At 42.7% G+C, this 20185-nt stretch overlaps 3 protein-coding genes across 3 annotated transcripts in view; 1 reads left to right on the forward strand and 2 right to left on the reverse strand.

Moving 5' to 3' along the window:
* TEKT5 (tektin 5) overlaps positions 1-1722 on the reverse strand; it is a 29628-nt gene extending 27906 nt beyond the window's left edge. Inside the window, 1 exon segment of the mRNA XM_086622474.1 lies at positions 1609-1722. Coding sequence (XP_086478600.1) covers positions 1609-1722 — 114 coding nt within the window.
* A 424-nt stretch (positions 1723-2146) lies between these two features.
* Positions 2147-7865, forward strand: NUBP1 (NUBP iron-sulfur cluster assembly factor 1, cytosolic). Its single transcript, XM_086622376.1, has 11 exons — positions 2147-2180; positions 2261-2362; positions 2446-2582; positions 2889-2957; positions 3553-3585; positions 4277-4367; positions 4694-4848; positions 5969-6079; positions 6204-6306; positions 7035-7118; positions 7703-7865. The coding sequence occupies exons 1-11, from the start codon at positions 2147-2149 to the stop codon at positions 7753-7755; spliced, it is 972 nt and encodes a 323-aa protein (XP_086478502.1). The 3' UTR covers positions 7756-7865.
* Positions 7866-8936: 1071 nt separating this feature from the next.
* On the reverse strand, positions 8937-19411 carry TVP23A (trans-golgi network vesicle protein 23 homolog A). Its single transcript, XM_086622319.1, is given in 8 exon segments — positions 8937-8998; positions 9424-9553; positions 10242-10367; positions 13462-13551; positions 14495-14639; positions 19289-19349; positions 19352-19376; positions 19379-19411. Coding segments are annotated over 8 exon segments (645 nt in total). The 5' UTR covers positions 19385-19411.
* Between the last annotated feature and the right edge of the window lie 774 nt (positions 19412-20185).

Genomic DNA, 20185 nt, shown 5'->3' on the forward strand with positions numbered 1-20185 from the left:
AGAGGCCAAACTCCTCAAATACCTTAACTAAATGGATTTTAAGATTTTTTTCCTAGGAGTTTTTTTGTAGGTAGACAGTTATTCAGAAGGTTTTGTTTTGTTTTGTTTTTCCCCAGAGTGTTCTTTCTAAAAAGTTTGCCATTGTTGATGTGGAGAGTGTTCATAAAAAAAAAAAATTTGCAGTATTTTTCTCTCAAAAAGACAGATTTAACACCGGGATGTGCTGGTACCTTTCCAAATAATACCAGATACTCTTTTCTATATATTGCACTTCCAAGGTGTGAGACCGCCTTAAATAGTAACTTGAACACTTGTATGATAAAACGATCAAATTTTGGGACTAAACAGTTGGAAATGGGAATACTTGAGACTCCTGTCTGTGCTTAAATCAGGAAAACACCCTTTTCACAGCAATAGAAGGAGGCTTTGTGAGCAGGAAGCATGCTGGTTCACTCCCAGTTCCTCCAAAACCACTGTCCCAACCTGCCTTTCTCTCAAGCTTTAGTGACCATCAGTAGTTTTTAAACTGGAATTCATGGGCCCTGCCTCAGGAGTAAGTCAGTCTGTCTCACGGGGAGTAACCACAACCACAGGGACTGTTGTTTTGAGGCTCGTACCTGTTATGTGCATCTCCAGGAGAAAAACTGACAACTTCTTCAAAGGACATGAATGTATTGTATGCGTTTTCCAAAGCAAAGTGGTTACGCTATTTAGTGCCGTGTTCCGAACACCCGAGTTCTGCTGGTGTAACAGCCGTTCAGACAGCCGCTGCCCCACCTACACTCGGTGGGACTCTGAGCTGTTTGAACCGTAACGATATTGTGAGAGCTTTATACATAGGTAATGGGAAAATGAAGGGGAGGTGAGAAGATTGTCAAAGATCTGGGAAAAACATTTTCCTCCTCAGAAGACTAAATGTGGTTCTGCGATTTAGTGCTCATTTCTATGTAGATTGGAAGCATTTTGAGGCAGGAATTGTCTTTTGCTGAACGTTGGTAGGTATCCCCTGTTAGGGATTCTTTGTTGGTCTCATTGGGTGATTCAGTTTTACCGTTGCAGCTTCCACGCAGCGTTCAGCCAGGTGCGCTGTCGGGTTGTGCTGGGTGATGAGCAGCGCAAGGAATAACCCCCCGTGGGCGCAGGCTGGAACTCAGCTCTCAGGCCGTGATGTTACAGGCAGCAGAGAGCACAAGGCCGTGCTCAGGCAGCCACAGGAGAGGCAGAAAGGGAGCAGTGGTCAGGACAAAGCGGCCGGTAGTAACGTCCAGATTACATCACAAGCTGGTGCACACTTCCTTGGTTTAGAAAATTTATTATTAATTTATTTCATTAGTTTTTACCTACCAAATACAGTGGCTATCTGATTGCTCAGTTGATTGGCCAAGTTAAGGCAGAATAATCTTCCAAATGAAGCTACTCAGTTAAATAGAAATTACCTACCAGCAAGGTAAGAAATTAGTACATTCAAAAATGCTATGAAATATAGAAACGGCATGATTTTACTGAAATTATATGTAATCTCCTAGATATAAAACTTCTGAAACACAAAAGCATGTTAGTCTGTAACGCTTTCCTTGACAGCTACACGACGCTGTGCGATGACCGAACCGTTTGCGTACGGCTCCTTCCAGCGGCCGACCCGGGTGATGGCACAAAGGCCGGCTGTGCCGGTACCGGGACGGACATGGAGACTGCGGCTCCGGAACGGCTGTGTGGCGCCATTGTCCGTGGTAATCCACCTGCTGCCGTTCTGGGGGAGGAACTTCGTGCAGCTTTGCAAACAGCTGCTGCCAGCAACGAGCCTCACCGCGCCCCTCCGCCGGGCACCGGCGCCGCGCTCCCGGCGGCCACGTGCCTACGGCGCGCGGAACGGCTGCCCGGGCGAGCGCCGGCCCGGCACGCCGCGTGCTCACGGCACCGGCCCGGCCTCCCCGCTGCCGCGTCCTCGCGGGGCGGGACAGACGCATCCGGGGCCGTCGGTAACGCGGGAACTCCGCGGCCGCCGCCCCGGCCACGCGCCACCGAGCGGCCCCGCGCGCCCCCTGGCGGCAGCGGGTGTCGGCGGCGCACGCGCGCGCAGCACGCGGCTCGCTCTCCTCGCCCCGCCTCTGCCGCGCGCGGCGGAGGTGACGCAGCGGCGCGGGCCATGGCGGAGGCGGCGGATGCGGCGCGGCCGGAGGGTGAGGGGTGGCGGCCGGGCGGGGCAGGCCGGGCCGCCGCCGGCGGCGCCCGTGCCTGCAGCTCTCGATGTCCGTTGCAGACTGCCCGGGGAGCAGCAGCGCCCAAGCGGGCAGGGCCGCCGCCTGCCAGGGATGCCCCAACCAGAGGCTCTGCGCCGCCGGCGCTGCCGGCCCGGACGCGGGTGAGGGGGGGCCCGGGGGGCGGGGCGGGGGCGGGGCGCGGGGCGGGGCCAGGCGCGGCTGACGGCCGCCGTGTCCCCGGCAGCGGAGCTGGCGGAGCTGCGGCAGCGGCTGCGCTCGGTGAAGCACACGGTGCTGGTGCTCTCCGGGAAGGGCGGCGTGGGGAAGAGCACCTTCAGCGCGCTCCTGGCTCACGGGCTGGCGGCGGACGAGGCCAAGCAGGTGCGCTGCGAGGGGCGCGGCGGTTCGGCGCCGGGAGGCGGCGGGTCCCGGGTCCGCGGGCGGGAGGGCGGCAGGGGCGAGCACGTGCGGGCAGTGCCCCTGGCCCCTGCCCCCTGCCCGGCGGCGCAGCTGGCACAGCCGGGCAGGAGTATGGCCGCACTGGTCGCGTTCCCCTTCTCCTTGAGGGTTTGAGCTTATTTCCTGCATTGAGTGCGCTGGAGTGTTTCCGTTGTGTGGTTTACGCTTTGGAAACGGTCCTGTGGGAGCTCGTTTCCAGTCGGGTGGGTTGGTTGGCTTGTTTTCCAGGTTGCGCTGCTGGACATAGATATCTGTGGGCCATCGATCCCTAAAATGATGGGTCTAGAAGGAGAACAGGCAAGTGAAAGCTCAAACACGTTGCTTAAAGGATTTCTGCTTAATATTTCATTAATGTTTTAAGGGTTTGTAGACTTAAAAGTTTCTAAAAGGATAGCTTATTGGGAAACTTGTGCAGTAATAGGTGGGGAAATAAAGAGGGTGAGATGGAGAAGCTCAGCATGATTTAGTTTGTAAAAGTGCTGTCTGCTTTCAGGATGACCAGTTCTGCAAGCCAACATTTTGCTGCATGTCAGCCAAGTATTCATGACCACTTAAAACTTAAGTAATTTTAGCATGATGCTCTTTATCAGCCCTAGAATGTTTTGTATAAATATGCAAAGTTATGGGTAAATTTCTTGCAAAAGGGCGGAACGGTCATTATTCAGTTATTGTATTTATTATTAACATTATTCAGTTATTCTTCAGTTATTGCTATATGGCAATCTGGCCCTCTTGCAGTGTTTAACTCAGCCGCTGCAATGAAGTGGTGTTGTACCACTTTACAGTTGTAGAGGATCCCTGTTTACTCAGGTTTAACCTGACTTACGTTCATGTTTTACATAACATCTGTATTTATTTCTAATGTAACTTTATGCATCACTTCCATTTTCAGGTTCATCAGAGCGGATCTGGATGGTCTCCAGTGGTGAGCTGGTGTTAACTGTTTCAGAAAGTTTGCTGGGTTTCTTTGGGTTGGGCACTGTCTTCTAAGGTGAAAAACGCATGAGGGAGAAGCAGGGGCTCCTTCCATTAATTCATTTTCTAATGACTTAAATATCTTGAAATCTGGATATGAAGTGTGAAATTTCTTTTGTTAATCGTAATAATGCTACATTTTTAAAATAGTTTCATTATTTTAAGTATCTCTTCTTTACTGACTTTCCTGCTATACTATAGGCAATAAATACAAGTTATTTGACTTCATTATGACACACAAAAAGTATCTTTCACCTAAGAAGAAACTCGTGAAGCTTTAGGAAGAGCAGGGGAAGTTTTGCAGGAGTGTTTGTTGTCTAAAGATCACCTTCAGTGTGTACACTGTTAAAAAGACAACCTGATGCTGAGAGGGAAAGCTGCTTTTATCCTTCGCTGTCTCCAGTGATTCCATAAACCACTATAAATCTCAGTACAACTGGATTCTTTTCAGTCTGTGAATGTAGTTGGTGAGCGTTGCACAAAAATTGTAGTTTTTAATGCCCTTTGATAAAAGAGAAACGTTAAGGTTCTCTGCCTTTATTTTCTTAATGTCTTCCTTTTCAACCCCAAACTGCTTTTTCCATAAAATCTACTCTTTATTTTTGTGTACCCTCTACCGAGTTTCTCTATTTCTCTTTTAGTATGTTGAAGAAAACTTAGGTGTCATGTCTGTCGGGTTCTTGCTTAGTAGTCCTGATGATGCCGTCATCTGGAGGGGACCAAAAAAAAATGGTACGTATCAAGTGTTTTCCACAATAATTTATGTACTTGAAAGATTTAATATTGTGAGTTTAATTAATAACATGAATATAGCATAATAGGCTATAGGAAAAAAAGTGTGAACAGTTACTTTGTTTAGCTGAATGTTTTCGTTTGATGAAGTTAGAAGGTCAAATGTTAGGGTTTTTTAGAGCTTTGGCAAAATAAGCATTTTTGTACTTCAGTTGACAAGTCAGAAGAATTTGCATACCTAGACTATAAAATTTGAAGTAGACTCTAAATTTGAAATTTAGGGAGGTATTTTTTCTCTCTTCCACATTCTTATCCTTTCTTTTTAGGGCTGATCAAACAATTTCTTCGTGATGTGGACTGGGGTGAAATCGACTACCTGATTGTAGATACACCTCCAGGAACATCAGATGAGCACTTGTCTATTGTGCAGTATCTCAGCGCAGCACACATAGACGGTGCTGTTATAGTCACTACCCCTCAGGTAGGAGAACTGGATTTCCATTGATAGAACCATCATGGCAGTTAAAGCCAATCCTTGGTTTAGAGTCTCTGTTTAACTTCAGGAAATGATGGTACAGAACCTGAGGGAGTCGACTTGCTTGTTTTGTGCCTACAGCTGGCTGGTTTGTGAGGTAGATGGGGGTCTCGGGTACAGCAGTTCCGAGTGGGTCACTAAACCACTGAGCAGTGCACAGTCGAAAGCTGTCCTGGTCTGTGTGGTGAAGGGAAATGCAGGATTTCACTTCCTTCTTTGAGATTAGAGTTCACATCATTGGAAATTTGTAATTTACTCACCAGCAGCTTCATGTTCAAAAGGCCGTAAGAAGCTTCGTTTTTTAAGTGAGAAGATGCAACTGTTTAACAGGGCTGCTGCGTAAGCAGCCTGTTGCCTCCAGTAGGCAACTTTGTGATGCGTGTTATTTAAAGAAAAGCCAGCTGCTGGAGAGCTGAAACTCAAATACATCAAATTCAAACGAAGGTTTTAAAGTCTGCTTTGGAAAGTAAGAGCAGATCAAACTAGCAAAAGACACCCAGTATTTCCACAACAGTGAAAGAATAAGATTTAAAGGAGGTGAAGTGGTGAGGGCGATATCAGACAGATGGTGAGGGAAGGAGAAGGGAACGGGAGAACTGAATGAGGTCAGGCATATATGTGAAAAGGCTGAGGGGATGCTAAGCTGTTTGAAATTCAATCTGAAAAGAGAGAACAAACGTAAGCCTGGTGGTTCTTGTCCTTGCCTGCTCTATTGAGAAAGCCAAGGGCCTTTCTGTGAACTGAAAATGTGAAAAAGTTACATTTAAAGAACTGAAAATACGAGATTAATGCAGGAGATAAAACATAAATATGGCTGAATCTTTAGTACAGTCAAGTCAGGTTTCAAAGCAGATCTACATTCTGTAGGCCAGAACTGTTGTACCTGTTCTGTTGCTACTCAGAATCATTGCTAGAGCATATAACACAGGTTTATGTTCCTCAAAACGTGAAGAGAGCAGTAATAATTCATTGTGAACTTTCTTTAAAATAGCTCTCAGGATGTAACTTAGTGGATTCAGCATCAAAACCTTACAGTCAAAATAGCCGTGTTTCCTGATATCCGTAGGAAGTATCGCTTCAGGACGTTAGGAAGGAGATCAACTTCTGCCATAAAGTGAAACTGCCCATCATAGGTGTTGTGGAAAACATGAGTGGCTTTGTGTGTCCAAAGTGTAAGGTAAGGCTATCTGTATATGACAGCATTTTTTTATCCTGACATTGTTTGTGGACAAAACATTGCTCCAAAAGTGCTTTGTCCTTAGAATTGCGATGTTTTAAGTCTAATTTTCATGCTGTCCCAGAATGAATCTCAGATCTTTCCCCCGACTACTGGAGGTGCAGAGAAGATGTGCCAGAACTTAAATGTTTCCCTCCTGGGTAAAGTGCCTCTGGATCCTCAAATAGGTAAAGTTACTGTGTTGTGCTATGTTTAAAACAACTTTTTCCTCCTGTACTGATGTTATTACTAGAAAACCCTGACTTGGACATTGAAAAATTAGAACAGTAAGCATTTTGTCTCTTAGGTACATATTCACTTTTAGATAGAACGCTTTTTTGAATCAAAAGTTACTGGAACTGTGACACAGCATGGTGTGAGAAGAGGAAAGTGCTAGGATAATTTCCTTAGCTGGAAACATAATTTTGATTAAGATAACATTATGCATCTTTTCAGCTGTATAATCGTTTTTGAAGTACAGCGTGTCTTTCTCTTTGGTGTAATCACCTGGAAGTGCAGATTGAATAAAATCATAACCACTACGAAGAACAGTATCTTGTAGGTGGTAAGCATTAAAACTTGTGCTTTAACTTCACTGTTACTGTCATTACCCAAATTCTCTTGTGGTTAGTGAGAAGGCTTGGTTCCTTGCCTCCTATTAGCAATTAATACTCGATTTAATGACATCAAGGAACATTGAATTGGTCAGTACTACCAAAATAATGACTGAAGGCATCTGCTAACAGTATTCTTTTGCAAGCTGTAGTTCTAGTTACATTACTGACATAAGAACTTCTTAATAGGAATAGATGCAGGTGGGTCTTTAAAGGGTATAACTGGTACCAAAATAAAGAGTAAAAGAAAAGCTCATCTTTTGCCTATTGCTTTGCTCTCATGTTTTTCCCTGTCCTTCAAGGGAAAAGTTGTGACAAAGGCCAGTCTTTCTTGTCTGAAGCACCTGAGTCTCCAGCTACATCGTCTTACAGGAATATCATTCGAAGTAAGTCTGACAATCACTATGCAAATGAATCCTCTGTTTCAAGCACTTCTGCAATATATAAAGTTGCTGAACAGAATTACGTTCTTTTGCCACAAATAATAAAAAACAGTAGATGTGTATAGCAACCGTGAAAGTAACAGATGCAAATACTATGTTTGCTTCTTACGGGCATCTCTTACCACAGGCTTTTAAAGCAGTCATGAAATTTCTAGTTTCAATGTTTGGCTTCAGTTGTCAATTTTCAGAAAAGATGTGTGTGTACTTGCTCTCACAGAAAAGTTCTGAGACTGTCAGGCAGGCCTGTTGAGGAGTGCTCGCCATAGCTGAGTATGACACAGCTGGCTCATTGTTGCCTCCACTTCTAATTGTAATTGCACAAAAAAAAAATAAAAACTACCTAAAGAGCCAGTGATGTGCAGTTTAAAAATATGAACAGCTGGGAAATTCCTAAAGCCATTTTCACCATGATAAAGGCCCAACTTGTGATCTTTGTACCAGCAGGAGACAGAACGATGCTGCAATAACTAACTCCTGATGTGCAACTGAAATTCTATTTAAATTACTTTTTTTCCCTGTCTTTGCAGGAATTCAGGAGTACTGTGATCAACACCATTTTCAAGAAGAAAAGATTATCTAATGTGTGAATGGAATAAAAATGTAGTTCATGTTTAATTATAGAAAATTAACTTATGCCTTGATTTAATAGAAGGAATGTATTCTTTTTGTATATTGCAAATAAATTCTTAATATAAATGTTCTTGCCTTAGGTTTTTCCATAGTTTAAGATTGCTGTCATTCCCAGGTGGTCTCAGAGCTTTCTAGAAAGCTATAAAACTGCGTCTTTATCTGTGTTACATCGACACAATCTGCATGCGCCGTCGTGATGCTCGTAACCTAAATACAGAGTTGGTGTTCGAGGACATGTGACTACGAGATTTTATTTAGGAATTTGAATACAAAATATGCTTCCTGACATTGGGGCACTGTATCTAATGTATCTACTGTGGACACACAGTAGGTTTTGTCCTGCCTTCTGCATTAGGATGAAGTGTAATGCCTGCTTTCTCTCTTACTGAGTAACGTCATCTAAGTATCTTTCTTTTCAGTGAAAAAAAAAATTTATATAGAGTGAAATTCAGTGTAGTGTTGTCTCCTTTTTTATAATTGGCCTCAGTTTTTAAATAAAACCTAAACTAGAGTTTAGGCAAGTTAATTATAGTACAAGTACAGTATTTTATTTATTACAATTATCAGATAAAATTAACATCTTAACTATTTATACATAACTGGCTGCTTCACACAAGTACAGTGTGAAAATGCTACATGACTTTTGTTCTTTCTGCTACTTGACCTTAATCCTGAACACTAAAAAAGTGATCGCGATTCCTCCCTCTTTACTGAAGAATCGAAGCTTTGAGAAATCAGTGTTGTGCACAAGAAGGAAAGGCAGTTTTGTTTTGTTTATTGTAGCTCCAAAATTAAACAAATGAGCATCGTCTTTTGATTACATTCTAATTCTTGGTTAAGATAATCCAACAGTTTCAGGTTAGGTGACAGATTTTTTTTTTTCTTAAAGACGTGTGCTCTATATGAACCATAAGCATTGGCTTTGTGCCTATACAAGCTCTTTTTGATGAAACATTTAAGTAACAAAGGCTCTAAACCTTTCAGACTCCAAAGACACAAATGACAAAAAATCCTTATTATTTAATGCAGGCATAATTTCTAGAAGAGCTTTACTTAAATACCTTCATTGAAAGAAGAGTTTTCATAAATGAGTATTTTTACTGCTTATCTTTTTAGTTCTTCCTTGTTTGATTACCTAGTGCCTGTCTTCCCGTGTTCTTCAGTGCGGTCTTCTGAAATTCTCTGTGTCTGTCCTGTAGAATGAACACAGGAAGCGTGGGTGTTCACATAGCTTAGTACATAGGAATTGTACAAAAAGCAGAGAAGAGCCTGGTGGAAGCCTGAGGGGTGAAGATGGCTCTCCCAGCTGTTCCCAGGCAGAGGCATTATGATACCCCAGGTGTCCCTCTGAGGATTTAACTTAGAGGATGCTCTTCACTGAGCTCAGAAGCAGATCAGTTGTGAAGCTTCAGCAGGCTTCCAAACACAGAGCAAAGTGACATGGGGTATGGCCCCTCTGAGCAAGTTCCATCAGCGAGGCCCAGTGGAGAATCAAGATGGCCCTGCTGGGAGTGATTTTTAGGAACTAAGACCTGGGAAGAGGCAAAACCAGCAGCATAAGGCAGGTCAGTATGTGATACTTGATGAGCTGTAGCTGACAGACCAACACAGTACTTACTCTTAGGAACATCTGCTGTGACAAAAAACCTTGAAGTCACTCTGCTGATGCTTTTTTGTCCCCCTAATTTGCAGTGGATGTAGCCATATAAATTGGCAGTCTGAAGGGAGATCCCAGCTATCACAAGAGCCTGTGGACAAACAGAAGTTCAGCTGGGACAAATGCACTGCTATGTATAGACGGTACGTGCAGAATATATATGCACATGTGTGTATATATATTTCATATACAAAAAAACCTTAACATGATGCAATATGTGGGGTAAATTTCCACTTGTATTTAGAAAAATGTGTAATTTATTTTTTTTTAGACTAGATGGCTTATAAATACAGTAATTTTAAAATACATACTTACAGATCAATTTATCAAGGTTTTAAGCACTATGATACTGGTTCTTTCAAAAGGGAATGGTACCAGAGATCTAAAATCCTTACTTTAAAGAGCAAGTAACATTCAAGTCCCAAGGAGATGTGAAAACCAGCATCACTGGTTTATTAGTTTCCTTTAACTGAAATAAGCTGGGGAAAATCAAGTTGCTACAGTTAAAAAGAAGTCTGTAATTTTGCCAACCACTTGAGCTTCTAAAGTTAGACGAAGGAGTTGACATCCAATGACCTAGTAGAAGTGGCGCTAAAAATTACTAATCCATTCCAGAGTGCAAGGCTTGACTGTAGAAAACTCTGATTTTTTGAATTTATTAGTGGAATTTTTTGTATAATTGGAAGATTTAGTTCCAAGACTGTTGCAAAACTAACAGATCTGGGTTTTCCCTCTACTAACATTGTCAGCTGTAGGTCTTTCAGTACCCTCAGACTTACCAGCCATTTCAGCTTCAAGGAGAACAAGGTGCTAAAGAAAAACACCGTCCAAATAACTGGACAGATAATGAGACCAAGCCAAAAGATTCGAGCTTCAGCTTCAGTTGAGGCAGCTATTGTAGGCACCTAGAAGGAAAATCATTGAAACTACTAGTCAGAAGGACAAAATCCACAGTAAATAAATCAGCAGAGGAGGAGGAATGGAAAAAATTACTTCTTTCCCTAAATTTCACTTACCGTATGCATGGAAGGAAGATTGAGTAAGAAGAGAAGTAGTTTTCTGCCTGCTGCCCTACTGTACGTGATAGCATTTTTTTTCCAAAATGTTCTGGTCTCTGTTCACATTTAAATGAGATGATGATTCTTTCGGTCAATGACAGTTCCCACTAACACTACAAATTAGTAGTATTTTAAAGTTAAACTTCTGTTACACTTGCAATTGCTTTTAAAGTTCAGAACTACTAAGTCAACTTTGAAATTAGATTCAAACTTCACCAAGGCCTTAGGGAAGTGTGAAACAGAAGACCGCTATGAGCAGAACTTTAGTGTGAGTCCTTCACTGTCTGTAGTGTGGATTTGTGGCATGTGCCCTGTTCACAAATCAAAAGCATGGGGGGAAAAATCAGTCCAGTATCAGAAAAGCTGTAGTATCTAATGTGGAGATTGCAATGAGTTGTTGCAAGTGCTAACAAGCACTTTAAAGACGCCCCATAGGATTTATCATTTGGTTGCAGTTCAGACAATTGAATTCTCCTAACAGTGCCCGTTTCCATGCGTTTTCCTATAAACATGCAGTATCTTAGCTAAATTTAAATCTTGCATGAAGTTTAATTTTCTATTATATTAACTAATGCTTCAATTTTGCTTATGAAGTCCACTGATATTCCATAAATTAAGAACTGTGACTTAAAAAATGCCTCTTCTGTAATACTAAACTCCTGGCATCTCTCTGGAAGAGGCACCATTATTCAGTGTGCTCTATTTCTGTTCTTCAAGGAGAGCAAAAAACCTCAAAGCAGGCTGCAACAAGCCCTGGTTGAAGATTTCTTTTAGTCAGCACAACTCCTATGTCTCTATCCACACTGAAAGGCTCATTGTTAACTCCCAGCACTAAAGAAAAACTAAAGAGAATTGTTCAGAAGGTTCTGATCTTTCCTAGGAGTCAAAATCTCACTCCAAGCTTCAGACCACTCAACCACCACTAGCGGTAGCTTCTGAAATATAAGCTTGACAAGTGGAAGAGGAAACCCTGTGGATTCTTCTACTCTGAAAACTGAAAAACCTTTCAGTTCATTTTAAGTATCTTGAATTCTACATGTAAAAATAAGATCCATCCATCCACCATGAGGCAGACAATGGCATCCAACTTGTAAATATGGTTAAGTTATTCTATCTTCCATAAGAAAACCCTGCAAGATGCAATAATTACAAGGTGTCTTTAATCTTTTCATGAACCCTCTAAGCTAGTGATGTTGCAGAAGGCCAGAGAATAACATTCTATGGCTGCATAGGCCTGTCATTACAGAAAAAAGACACATGTTCTGAGCCAATAAAAGGGTTTAATCACCTGTATCCCAAATTACTGACAAATTACCCAACAGTGACATTGCATTCATGCTAACGATTTAGGAGAAACAAAAAGTCAGTACACCTGAGAACACTGCACCTGAAAGACCTAGTTAACTTGATGAGCAAGATTACAAAAGGCTGCAGTCAGCTCAAGGGCAGGAGAGGGGAGCTGAGGTGTTTGGAATGTAAGTGTAAGAACTACTTTTCTTCCAGCAAACCTCAGCAGAAGACAGGATTTTGGGGTGAACCTCTGTTGCATCAGCAGCACACCAGGAATCAGCTGCTTATTGTTGGTGAGTGACTTGGAATATTTCTAAGCAAATTCATTCATAAAGGAAGAGTTCTTTAAAAGTTGCCAGAGGACTGGTAAAGGAGGTGAGGGATGCCTGACTCTGGAAAGTAAGAGAATCGCTTGTGTTCCAGGACCTTGCCATGACAGAGTATTTCTCGCAGATAAGCCATGACAAAAATACAATCCACTCCAATTTTCTGTTCCTTCTTGTGGTACTATGATTTTTCACATTAATCAAGATACCATTTGCCAGAATTTTTAGAAGTCTTTAGCCTATACAGATGAGTCAACTTTGTACTTCTAGGCTAGAATTAACAAACTGTAGTAGGTGAACTAGGCTTGCTCATTTTACACTAATTTTGAGGTCAGGAGGTCATGTTATGGATGCCATTGCTTTAAAGTGCTAAGAAGGCTCTTCCTTACTGTCTCAATTTGATGGAACCAAGAAACTCTGAAGGTCTTCTAGTTTCTTTGCCTTTGTGCAGGCTTGCCTATATTTTCTCTTTAGGTTTCACTTAGATAACAGGAAAAATGTTAACATCTGTTATCCTCTTAGTGGTGTGCAGCCTGTCTGCCAGTTGCACTCTTGCTCAGCCGCAGGGCTGATAGAGGGCACTCCAGGCCCACATGTCCCAAGTCCGTGACACGGCTCAGTCCCCCGGCTGTGTGCACAGCTGGATTTGCTTGAAAGGAACGTCCTAGTGAGCAGCACTTGAAACGCTGTCCTGCCAGGCTCTTGCCTGAACCATGCTGTGGAGAGAATGTCAGCAACTGAAAGCCAAAACCTGCAGTCTTGACTCCGGTAGCCACGCCAAGTGCTGGTTTATAGCTTGCTTTTTTTTTTTTTTTTTGCTGGGGGTGTTTGGGGGAGCACTAGCAGTACCAGAGTACTCTGTGATCTGGCTTGTTCCCCATCATAGTCCATGAGCATGAATCAAACATCCTTTTTAAAATACTGAATTGGAACTATTCCGCATTGCTTTCAATATCGATCTTTCCTGAAGAGGATTCTGCGTTGCGATTAACTGTAGGAAGATGTGTTTATTACAAGATGTCCTCAGTAGAAAATGAAATAGAGTTACTAGAAATGTTTCATACTGATAGTACTATGCTATGGATATTTATTCTGCTGATGCATATGATGACAATGTTGTGAGACCAGTTTTGTTCTGAATGCTCCCAGGATGCGACAATCTGGTGTGCTTGCAAGTGGATATCTAACATTAACTTTAACAGAAGCTGGCTAAAAAGTAGCTGTTACAAAGCTGCCATAGTTGTTACTCTACTTGACAGCATGAGCTCTACAAGCTTTCCTGTGGGTTCTGTTTCTCCTGTGCCTACTTTTACTAACGTACTTACCCTTTTTGCTTCAAACACCCAGTGGCTTTTTCCATCTTCATCAATCTGGTTCCACCAACGCAAACCAACCAAAAGCCTTCCTGTCACATTCTAGTGACAGAAACAATTATTTGCATTATTCAGTTGCATAATTCACTTGTCGGAGTAACATTTTTTTTAAAAAAAAAAAGACAAGCATGTCCGAAAAACGTATCTTTTTGTCAAATACTAAAATTAGTCATAAAAGCTGTGCCAGCTTGAGCACAACAGTCATTAAGGATGGATGAGTTACCACAAATTTAGAGGCCTGTTCTCTTCTAATATGACAATTAGCACAATAATTTTGATTTAGATAAGAAATTATAGGATGTATCTTTTCTAAGTCAGTTAGTTGGAGAAGCCCCCAATAAACAAATTTCCTCAGTAAGAGAGGAGAACTGTAAACAAAAACATACCAGAAAAAATGGAAGACTAATTATAAGCAAGTAAGCTGTATGGAAACAAGCAAACAAATTCAGAAAATATTTCTGCACATGGACGAATACTAGAAGTTCTCAGTATACTGGAGATATATCAATGCTTCACTCCTACAAACAAAAGCCTTGTTCCACATGTGGAGCCCCTGGGATTCTGGGCTGGCCTGACCCACCTGCCTACACATGATTGGGGCACTAGTGCCATAGCTGGGCTCCCAGGAGCCTTCTGCAGCTCCTGCATGCTGGGTGGGCACAGAATTGTGGCTTTGGACATCTTTTGGCATCTGTTACTGAAAGCCAGTGTTACTTTATTTTTTTTTTAAGGGGGAAAGTATACAAACAAATCTACCTACAGCAAGGCAAGTGCCTCACTGTATTAGTAGCTCTCATCACCCATAGAGAGCACAGCGATAAACAGGAACTAAGGTACATAAGTGTCTTAATTAAAATGGGCTAGACATTTAACAAATCAACAGATCACAATGGTTTTGTCACTTTTGTCAGTACACATATTTCCTTTTTTATTTAATGGCAAACAAAGCACTTTCAAAGATAGTTACTATTCAGAGTCATCTTACCTTAACTGACCAAAAGTCAAATGATAGAAGGAGGAGAATAGTGACAAAACAGGCAACAAAGCTGTTGCTGAACCAGTCACAGAACAAGTAGGTAATAATAGCACTCACTCGGAAAAACAGGTGGAAAAATGTGGCCAGTGGGTGCCTAGGAAAAAAAAAACACAAAAACACACATAAGACTTAGGAAGTTATGGGACAAGAAGGAATTTTACAGTATTTGCTAACCAGGTAGTATAACACAGCTATTTCTAGTCTATAATGGTGTTTTGGTTTGTAGCTGCTATGATTTCCTATGTTGACGTGTATCTTCATTACCAAAGCAATGGTGTTTCCAGTAGTCAGCCTTCAATCTAAAGCTAAAAGATGGAGTATATTGCTCACATCAAAACTTCCTCAAAGAGTAAAATTTAGAGTCTTTCACCAGTTTCTTTGGTACCGCATGAAGGAATTTAGTAGTTGTGTTCAACATTGTACCCTAAAATCCTCATTGTTTCAGGAAATAAATCAGCATTGCAGGCACAAAAGAATTGAGGTAGATCTTATGCCTTTAAGAGCTGTTTTGAAAACAAGATAGAAACTCTGAAACTCAAAAAAAAAAATGTGGCTGTAGGATATAAGACAAAATGAACTTTCGTATACAATGTCTGAAACTAAACGCTTCCTCTTACAGAGGCAGTATGATTTGGGAATCTAACAGTTCTTATGAATGAATGCTTATTAATTTCACTAGATATTTGTGCTTTGCTCATCAAACAAAATTCTGTATGTAACAAAATAAAGGGGAATTTCAGTGGAAGAATTAACTATATGGCATAGAATATTGGCCTGTACAGTAAGACAGGGGTGTGGGAGAATGCTGTAATGAGCACAGTACAATTTTCAGGGTAATATGCCAAGTACAAAAACTTATTCTGTACACTTGTGTTTGTGTTAATTAGTTTAAAATGACGACTACAGGCTATTGCATTTATGTAGCTTCTTCCCTTGAACCTGAGTGAATAAAACTTGTTTTGTGAATAAGATTTTATTTTTTAGTCAGCAATTGTCTCATAAAGCTCTTCTACCTCTGCAACCAATTAACAGTAGGATGGCCTAGGTCCATTAGTTATTCAACTATTAAATTTGTTATTCTATTATTGTGTATAATAAAATTATACATATAATTTATACATAATCATAATTGCTTATTATAAACTTTAATTATAGTTTGGTTTTAAATTGTAATAGTTGCTATATTTATATCCTTATTGTAATATTATCATTCTATAGCTATTTAACTGTTCTAGTAATTATCTATTTATAATGGCAATATTGTCCTTGTAGTACTACACACACATGACTGGAGAAGCCAGAATGATGCACAGCTGTAGTTTATATTTACTTCTGAACATGCCCATGCTAACCTCAAACTTTCCAAAAACAACTTCTGACTTAAAACTAAACACATACACTTTAAGCAAAAGGAGCTTTTTCTGCCGTAAGCAGATGTGTGGGTGGGTGGAGCAGAGGAAATATTGGGAACTGTCAAAAACAGACGATGTCTTCCTACTTCAAGTCTTGATCTCATTCAGGAAGGTGTAAGAGTTCAATACAGAAGTGGCATCTTGTGTCAATACAAGCTGTTCATAGATCACAGCCCTAAAGTGCATCAGGGTGGACTGAACTTTTATAAGTTTGAACTATGCTTCAAACGTGGAAGTAACTTTGAAGAAGCATTGTTTCATTTTGGATGTCAGATGATAAATTACTGTTTGGATGCTGCATCTGTTCCAATACCAAACTTTGAAGGGTTTTTACTTAAAAAAAAAAACAAACCAAAACCCAACAAAACAACAGTACCATGAGCAAGAGGCTCACATTTACAACAGCACTAAACACTTTATTGAGGCTATGGAATATCAGTTGTCTCACAAGGTTACGTCTCACAAAGACACTGACTTGCAGGGTCTTGTCCTGGGGAGTAATATGGAGGTATATCAAAGTTGCACCTCATTCTTTGGACAACTCTCTCAATTTCAGAACAGGTCCACCTATTTATGCTTTAAATAGATATATATGTGTATGTGTGTATATATATCTCCCCTGAAACTAACAGAAGCCAGTAAATAAATTGTTCACTTCCTTACTTAACAGATTTGTTCTCTTAATTTACACCTATCAGATGAAACTTATAGCTCCTATCATATACAAACAGAATTTTTAATAAGGAGATAATCCCCGATAGATAAAATAGTATTTTAAAACCTGAAGCTAAACCATCTGCATCCTTTTTGAAACAAAAAAATCTTACAGCTTTTCTTAAGCGAATGCTTATATATGGAATTCATCTGTACTTTGTAGAATTTTTTAAAAGCTAATTTCCATAAATACGACGGCACTAAGAAATCATTGTATGAACTAACACGATGTTTTGTACTAATGCAAGACAGTACAGGCTTTAAAACATGATAACTTGTCTCTCTTTTTGCATTCAAATCCAATAAAGGATAAAGAGAACTAAAACTCTGCACTGGCTCCGCTTGGCAAACGTTTGCTCCCGAAAGCATAGAACCCACTTGCTTGGACTCTCAGTTATCCTGTTGCATCTAAATATTAACGTAGTGTAGAACTGGAGCCTTAAGGCTAAACAATTACCACTTTTCTTGTAACAACTTCTGTTCAGTTTGCAAGCATGATGCCTATTGGGATAGCAATAAGCTGTTATGAATTTAGTTGCATCCCATATTAAGAAATCCAATTGGATCAACCTAAGGTGCAGCACTTAGGTATAGCCACAGGAGAATCATTCCCAGTACCTGCTCAGAAGTGCCATGGCAGCACTCTACATGCTGCTGCTTATACCTCTGTCTAGTACTGCAAATATATCTGGGCCAATTTTGACAAACAGGATCTCTGGCCTGATCATCTTGTGTTACCTGGCTGATTTGAAAAGATGCTCCTTGCTGTTCCAGATTAAATTTTCTGACTGATACTGCAATGAACTGCAAAGATGGTGTAAGTTATCTTTTTCCTAACTTACTTATGAAAGTAGCTACTAACTAAATCACTATCCACACACCTTTTGCTTTTAAGGAGCACTTGCACGTACCTTGGAGGATCACAAAAGCACAACCTGTCATAGCTTATGCAAATTCTAACCAAGTTTAAGATGCATGAAATTGGGATAAACTTAGACAAATGATTTGAACATGTTGTTATGCCCTCTAATAACACAATAACATTTTACAGCACATGGGTGTGTTGCAGGCTTGTTTGCACAAGATTCTTCAGAAATACAAAAACAAAGTTCTGTGTGAACAATGTGAGAAGTTTCATTTCTGTATTCTAGAGCAGAAGATTTTTCAGAATGAGATTATCTTTTAGTATTTCACAACGAGGACAAGAAAGAAGAGCCATCTCTAATGAAATAAGCATCTACACAAAGTGAATCAATTCACAAAGTGAAGTATAGTTTTGATACTTTTGATACTGATACTTTGCCTGTCTATATCAGGTAGCATGAACCAGTAGGAATGGATCTCTAAAGTAAAGCAGACCTCCAAACATTTCAGGGTGGTTTCACTTCATGCTAACTCTAGTCTGGTCCCAAAGACTGAATCTGTGGCTCATGTCCTCAAGACACACTCCTAAACTGTATTTTCAAGTTTAGTTTAATCCTTTAGGCTATGTTCTCCAAGAATGCATCAAAATATAAACCTTTGTATGTGTCTTGCTGTTAAAGCACAGAAACAAAGCAACTCTGGGAATGTTAATGTTGTGTCATGACTGACTCATCATACAGTTGCAAAGTCTGATGTACTGGAAGGCAGAAACACTCCCCAAACACTAGTATAAATGGATTAATTGTATTGTAAAGTTACGTGATTGCTTGTTTGCGTATCTTGGATCATATTTGTGTTAGGCTTAACATCTTAGTTTTCCCTGTTATGCCTACACGAAATACTAAGATTTTAATGGACCAGAGTAAGCTGGGGAAGGTGGAAGGGAGAAAGCAATATGAATCAAAGCTGATATTATATAATTATTGCATGCATATGTGTAATTCCTTTTGACACACAATTTTTCCTTTGGCACGTTTTGACTGGACATTCTTCAAAGCCACTGATGGAACAGCAGCTCTGTTGCCTGGGACCTGAGCGTGGACAAAGCTGCAGAGTGACACCTCTGGTAACGTAACTGTATACTGCTTAACCTGGCAGATGAGATGAATCAATGTGTTGGGCTTTCTTAGGTAACAGCTACAAGGATAAGATATACTGTATTTCACATAACATCACATCCTGTGGTAGGAAAACACGACAGTCTCATTGCAAATATCCTGCTGTTTCCCTCCAGCCAGGTGTGCGATGCAGCGCCGGAGCACCGTGCTGCACAACTCGTTGTTGCTGAAGATGAGAGCCTTCCACTTCTCCAGCTCTAACAAAAGCACTGTTTGGTGGGTTTGGGTTTATTTTTGTGATGTTGGCTTCGGGTATGTAAAGCTTCTGTTTCCAGTGGCAGGGTGATGCCGACCCCACCGTGCAGCCGGGCCGGCAGCAGTGGTTCGGGCCGCGGGCCCTGGCAGGCAACTGGGGCTGGCTGCCAGCACTGGGCATCTCTGGGACAGACTAGGCGGCCGGCCCAGCACTTGACCACCCATCCTGTGAAAAACGGTAATTAAGCGTTTAAACGGTAATACAGGTAAGGTAAGATTCCTGTATTCAGTGCGCCAGTCCGGCTGGAGCAGCAGGGGCTGCCCAGGCCCGGTTGCCGAGGGCGCCGAGGCCGGGCCCGCCCCGCTCCCCGCGCCCTTACCTGATCTTCGCTTTCCGCAGCGCCAGCTCCTCCTCGCTCCCGAAGTCGAGGGACACATCCCGGTGTCGTCCACCAGCGCCTGCGGCGGGCATCCATCCCGTCAGCGGGGAGGGACCGGGGGAGCCGCGCCGCCTCCCGCCCGCCGCCCCGCACCGCACCGCCCGCCGGTGCCTCTACCTGCTTCATCCTCCGCCTCAGCTGCCGGGCGCGGCGGCTGCCGGGGCCCGCGAGGTGTTCCAGGGAAAAGGGTCCGGGCTGCGCGGCGGGGCCGGCCCCTGCCCGGCCGGGGGGTGCCGGAGCGTCGGTCTCTCCCTCGCCCAGAGGCCGCTGCCGGGTGCGCCTCGCCCGGGCCGCGCTTGGCAGCAGCTCGGAGCTGGACGAGCCCAGTTAGGCTGGTGCCAGCGCTGGGCCCGGCGGGGAGGTCTGCCTCCTCCCTGGCCTCCGCCTCGCTGAGGTGCCTTCGGCTGCCGCCCTCCTCCCGGTCACGCTTAGGCCGCCGGACGGGCTCCGCCAGCCGCCGCGCTGCGGGCGCGAGGAGCCAGAGCCCCTCGTTCAGCGATTCGAGATGTCCGCTCCGCTGGCCACAGCTGCGTGCTCACCGAGCACGCCAGCCTGGGCAGGGCTGCTTCGGCCGGGTGCCGAGGATAAGCCCCAAGAGGAGAAAGTGTTGGACAGAAAGGTGAACTTGGGCGTGGGAGCGCGACACGCACCTGCGTGTCTCATGCGAGGCCTTCGGCGGATACCCACGGTCTGTTCCGTCAGGGCTGGGCCGAACCCTGTGCGCTGTCCCCCGCCCCGCGGTGGCCCTGTGCTGCCCCTGCAATACGGCTTTTGGGGGGCAGTCCAGTATAGCTGGAATACCGTGGGTATGCAGTATATACAGCTATACAGTATTGT

The sequence above is a fragment of the Tauraco erythrolophus genome, chromosome 17, assembly GCF_009769465.1.
Source record: "Tauraco erythrolophus isolate bTauEry1 chromosome 17, bTauEry1.pri, whole genome shotgun sequence".
Lineage (NCBI taxonomy): Eukaryota > Metazoa > Chordata > Aves > Musophagiformes > Musophagidae > Tauraco > Tauraco erythrolophus.